This window comes from Acyrthosiphon pisum, chromosome A1, assembly GCF_005508785.2.
Source record: "Acyrthosiphon pisum isolate AL4f chromosome A1, pea_aphid_22Mar2018_4r6ur, whole genome shotgun sequence".
Lineage (NCBI taxonomy): Eukaryota > Metazoa > Arthropoda > Insecta > Hemiptera > Aphididae > Acyrthosiphon > Acyrthosiphon pisum.
The window spans coordinates 72,662,968-72,667,897 of record NC_042494.1 but is presented as its reverse complement, the minus strand read 5'-3'; the positions used below and the strand labels follow the sequence as shown (position 1 = coordinate 72,667,897).

The 4,930-nt window shown below is 29.7% G+C and overlaps 1 protein-coding gene across 3 annotated transcripts in view; it reads left to right on the top strand.

Annotated features, from left to right (window-relative positions):
* The first annotated feature begins 1,878 nt into the window (after positions 1–1,878).
* The window catches only part of LOC100167063 (apoptosis-inducing factor 3), a 7,536-nt gene continuing 4,484 nt past the window's right edge, over positions 1,879–4,930 (top strand). The window contains exons 1-2 of one of the 3 annotated variants that reach the window (XM_008181025.3): positions 1,938–2,114; positions 2,181–2,510. Coding sequence is in view for 1 of the 3 variants with exons in the window: in XM_008181026.3 (XP_008179248.1) it covers positions 2,480–2,510 (31 nt within the window). In the remaining 2 variants the exon portion in view is untranslated. Of the gene's footprint in view, positions 2,511–4,930 lie in introns of all 3 variants that reach the window. The other 2 variants (XM_008181026.3, XM_008181024.3) reach the window with 2 other exon arrangements.

Below are 4,930 nucleotides of genomic sequence, written 5' to 3'. Positions count from 1 at the left end.
AAAATTTGAAATATCAAAATCCAAATAGTCCGTATAATAAAAAACTATTCGATAGTGTTATTCGAATAGAATATCAAACTATTCGAATAAACTATTCGATAGTGCTATTCGAATAGACTATTCAATAGTGCTATTCGAATAAACTATTCTATAGTGCTATTCGAATAGACTATTCAATAGTGCTATTCGAATAAACTATTCGATAGTGCTATTCGAATAGACTATTCGATAGCTTATCAGAATATTCGATAGTTTTTATTGAAAAACTACTAATCGGTTATCCTTAAAAACATTCGAATAGTATTCGATAGATTAAAAAAACTATCGAATACTATTCGATAGTGTAAACTATTCGATAGTGCCCATCACTAGACTAGTTTCGATCCAATAGTACGCAGTGTTGGGAATTATCTAGATAAGATTTTTTGAAATAAATTATCTTTTAAAGTATCTAGATAATTATGTTACGATTTATCTAATGTTTAGCTTAGATAAAAAATGGGCTTATCTAGAATCTAGATAAATATTATAGTGCCCCTGCAAAATAATAAAACCAATATTACTAAAATTCTAATATAATACAAATTATTTATAAAATTAGAAGAATATATTTCTTGTTATTATTGCCAACGACGGTATTACGATAATAAGAGAACCTGCATGCGGGCTTGCACTTTAGGAAAAGGACAGAAAAACATTAGTTAAATAAATTTCTTTGGACCCCCCCCCCCTTGAATAAATCCTGGTTGCGCCACTGTTGTGAGTGGATGAATGGGTGATTAGTCATCATTCATCAATATGCGATAGTGAAAAACAATAACTAAATATCAGTACTTATAAATTGTACTACAACTATTGAACTATCTAAATAATATGTATGTTTATTTTCAAAAATACTATATTATAGTGGGTTGTGGGTAGATTTTAGAAAATATTCGTCACTGTTGTAGTAAGTGTTATCTGTTATAACCACAAATGTATAAGCATTTAGCATACTGCTTCGCCATTATAATATATCTGTGGTTATAACTTATGAGATATCTCATATACTAATCTACTTATTAGTTATTAGTAATACTTTTGCGATTTTTCGTAATACGGTAATACGCAAAGAGTGGGTGTTAAACTGTTATTATTATTGTTATTCTAATGAACAATAACTCGACGGTAACGATATCAAATCATTAATCCTCGAACGGGAAATAGAAACATGTCCGGAAATTAAAAAGCAAAATCACAAACAGCTGTAGTCGCGATTCGCATATTTAAATACTATGTTTATGAGTTAGGTACACGTGTATAGTGACTTGTGATCATAAGCCACGAATTAATAATTATGATCATAAGTATTATAATTTAGGCTTGTGACTTTATGAATTATGCATACCTAATATTATTTTATGCCCATACACTGGCCTCTCTGATGATTTTATTGGTTACCACAGAAATACAAAATACTGAATAGATGAAAAATAATTTAATAATTTCATCTATTCCGTATTTCCGTGTTAATACATAATCTATGGTTGTCGATCATCACTCGTCATAGAGGTATAGAGCATAATATAGATTAAACTGATTAAAATTTGTTGTGCACAAATCAAGGTGGATTGAAATCCATGTGATCAATCCTGAATCCACCTGGGCACTAAAATAAATTGTGCTTGTTAACGGACAAATTGTTATTTATTATCCGTGATTGCTATTTTTTTATTTATTTTTTATTATTGTTTATTTACTTCTTTTTGTTAACTGTTATCATTCCATCGGGGTGTCGATAACAAAACAAACGGTAGGACGAAGCCCCCGTACAGCTGGCGCTATTGCGTGAATACTATTATTATATGGATTGATATTTGATATTTGATAGGCAGATTACATATATTATTATTATTGACTGTCGTAATCATTTAAAAATATTATTATTGTAGTAATCGACGACAGTCTTGGAGTCACGTTCGTCTACCGACCGAGTTTCAAGGTCTCTTGGAGTCTCGGCGTGGACATCTATCATAATAATAATTCGACTGGGCCCGACAGTCCGGTTAACACTTCGCAATCCGTCGGTGCTCAGTTCTATCTGCGTGTGCACGCGCTTTGCGCCCCACCTGACCGTAATTATCATTATTATTATTATTGGTTTTTTTTTTCGTTCATAATTATATTTCTCGTGGCCACAGACGCGCGCGCACGGTCACGGTGACCATACTCTCACACATTCACCCGTCGGCACTCGGCGACGACGAAATCTCTCCGCGCGACCTGTTTTATAAGAATTATTACGCGTACCACACACGTCATAGTTCTAAATAGGCATAAGTACGCAGTAGGTAGTTATGCCCAGAGTGAACGGCGATACATAATAACGATATTATATAGATCGAAACGATATCGCTGTGGGTAGTAACAGTACTTTCCCACCGCCGCCGAACGTTTTCCACATCGCCACCACCGTCAACAGTCGACTCCGAGCTGTCAAATGGGCTCGATAGCGTCCAAGAGCACCGAAGGTGAGTTTTCGTATTGTTCGTTTTTATTTTTTATTTAATTCTTGGGGCCGATAATCAGATATCTATAAATTAAGACTCCGCCATCACCGTTTTTCCACTCGATCTGTTTTTGTCTCCTCCCCGGCTGTGCTTGAGCTTTCCCAGGCTTTTCCAAAGCTTTCCAGTAGGGTTATACTTCGGGCACCTACCTATATGGCAGCTGTAATGCCTATTATACATATAACTGACTGGCATTAATTATTTATCTCTTTGTACGCTCTATTCATATATTATTATGCAGACCTATCCAACTAATGGTAACTTGCATTATTTTTCCAACAATAATAACATTGGTGCTAAATTGCTACCTAAAACATCGCCTACAAACTGTATATTCTGTATGCAAAACATTGAAAAGTTATGATTTTAATTTCACAAATAATTATTTACAAATAGGCATTACCTAACGTGCTGTTAACATTGTAATAAAATGGCTTAAAATAGACAAAAAAATTATACCTAAACCTGTTTGTAAATAATAAAATGTAAAAATACCAACCATTAATTCAGTTATAATCGAGGTTATAATAATGCTCATTAAAAAATAAACTAATAAACTTTTTTGGATAATATATCTAACCTCTTATATAATTTTATAAAGTTTAGAAGATAACAAATTAGTCTAAAAAATAATAATTTTTTTTATGAAATTTATAGAATAACCATTGCATCATGCTATAGGTATATTTTATAAATTTATACATGCGTATTAAAATGATTAAGCCTTGGAATTGTGAGCATAATAGTTAAGAACATTTAGAATAAATTAATAATACCTTTTGTTGTTAAACATAGGTCAAACTACAGTTGTCTATAAATGTAATTATATATACCTAATATATTCAACTTGCTTTTGTGTTATGTGAGTAGGTATTGCATTTTTTTTTACAAATTCATGTAATTGTTTATCGTAAGATTTTTAAATATTATCAATTACCTATCTAATTATACAATTATATTGTATAAAAAATAATAGTGATCTTTGACTTTTTCCATATTATCTGCATGTAATAGTTCACTATAGTTGTTTAATGATACACCTTGTTCTAGTAGTCCAATAAAAAAATAATAACTACTGATACTTGATTATACCTGTTACCTACTGTAATTATTTATTGGTAATTGTTTATTTTTAAATTTGAAATAGAAATAGGTAAATATGTACATATTTTATCTTTGGCTTTCCCTATTCATACCTGCAAACATTGCTTTTTCCGAGGCTTTTTCAATGACATTTAAAGATCTGAAATTTAAACTATTGCATTTACCACTAGATTTAGTATTTTACTATATAATATGCATTATATAAAATTAAAATTATTATAGAATATAATAGGTATTTAATTATTTTTCAAACATTTGAGAGGCCAACATTTTTATTTGTTCTAACCTACCCTCATTATTATAATTATGCATTCATTAAACACTTCAAATGTACTTAAATTGTCTGTAATGACATTAAATAGCTATAAACATAAAATTTTACAATAGCAAATGTGAAAATAGTTGAATTTTTGTGTTCTTGAATTTAATAAGATATTTAGATGATTTTAATGATGGTTAAATGAACACGATTATCAATAGGTTTATTTATACTTTAAATGTATCCTTTTTTCAATTAAAACTACAAATAATACAATTACCTACAAAAACCTACTTAATATATTAATGGTTAAAACCCATGTTGTTCCAAACTTCAATTTTAAATAGGTGTTTAAGTATTAATTTTTGTTAGTTATTTATTTTGAACATGGTATTAGCGTGCAGTGGCGCAACTAGAGTTCAAATCTTGGGGGTGCTACAAAAGGTAAATCGTTACATGGCCGTAGGGGGCTACCCCCACACCCCCCATTACACCATTAAAATACTTTATTTTGACTATTATTATTAGGTATATTCAAATACTAAAAATGTTAACACATTTTATTTTTATTATTTATTGTATTTTATGATTTAAAATTATTAAAGTGTTAAACATAATCTTCTGTCAATGGTAGCAAATGTGTATAATTTTTAACCATAATTCTGAGAATGACTTATCTGTTCTCATGTTTTTAAATGACTCAATAACATTATTAATAATCATTTCAGCCTTCCCTAATGTAGCTGTCTATGATTGTAGAGTTGAACTTAAGATGTTTATAACTCCTAAAACATCTCTTAAAACCATAACTAAAATTACAAATTGGAATTTTGTTAATTGACTAATGATTCCTAAAAATAAAATATAACTTTTTTGAGTACTCAATAACATTTAATTTTTCATTATTTATTATATTATCTATAGCTTCAGCTACATCTTTATCAGCTTTTTCTTCAATTTCATTTTTTTTTAAATTTAAAATTGCTGTATAATTGTTTATCATTGAATGCATTTCGAA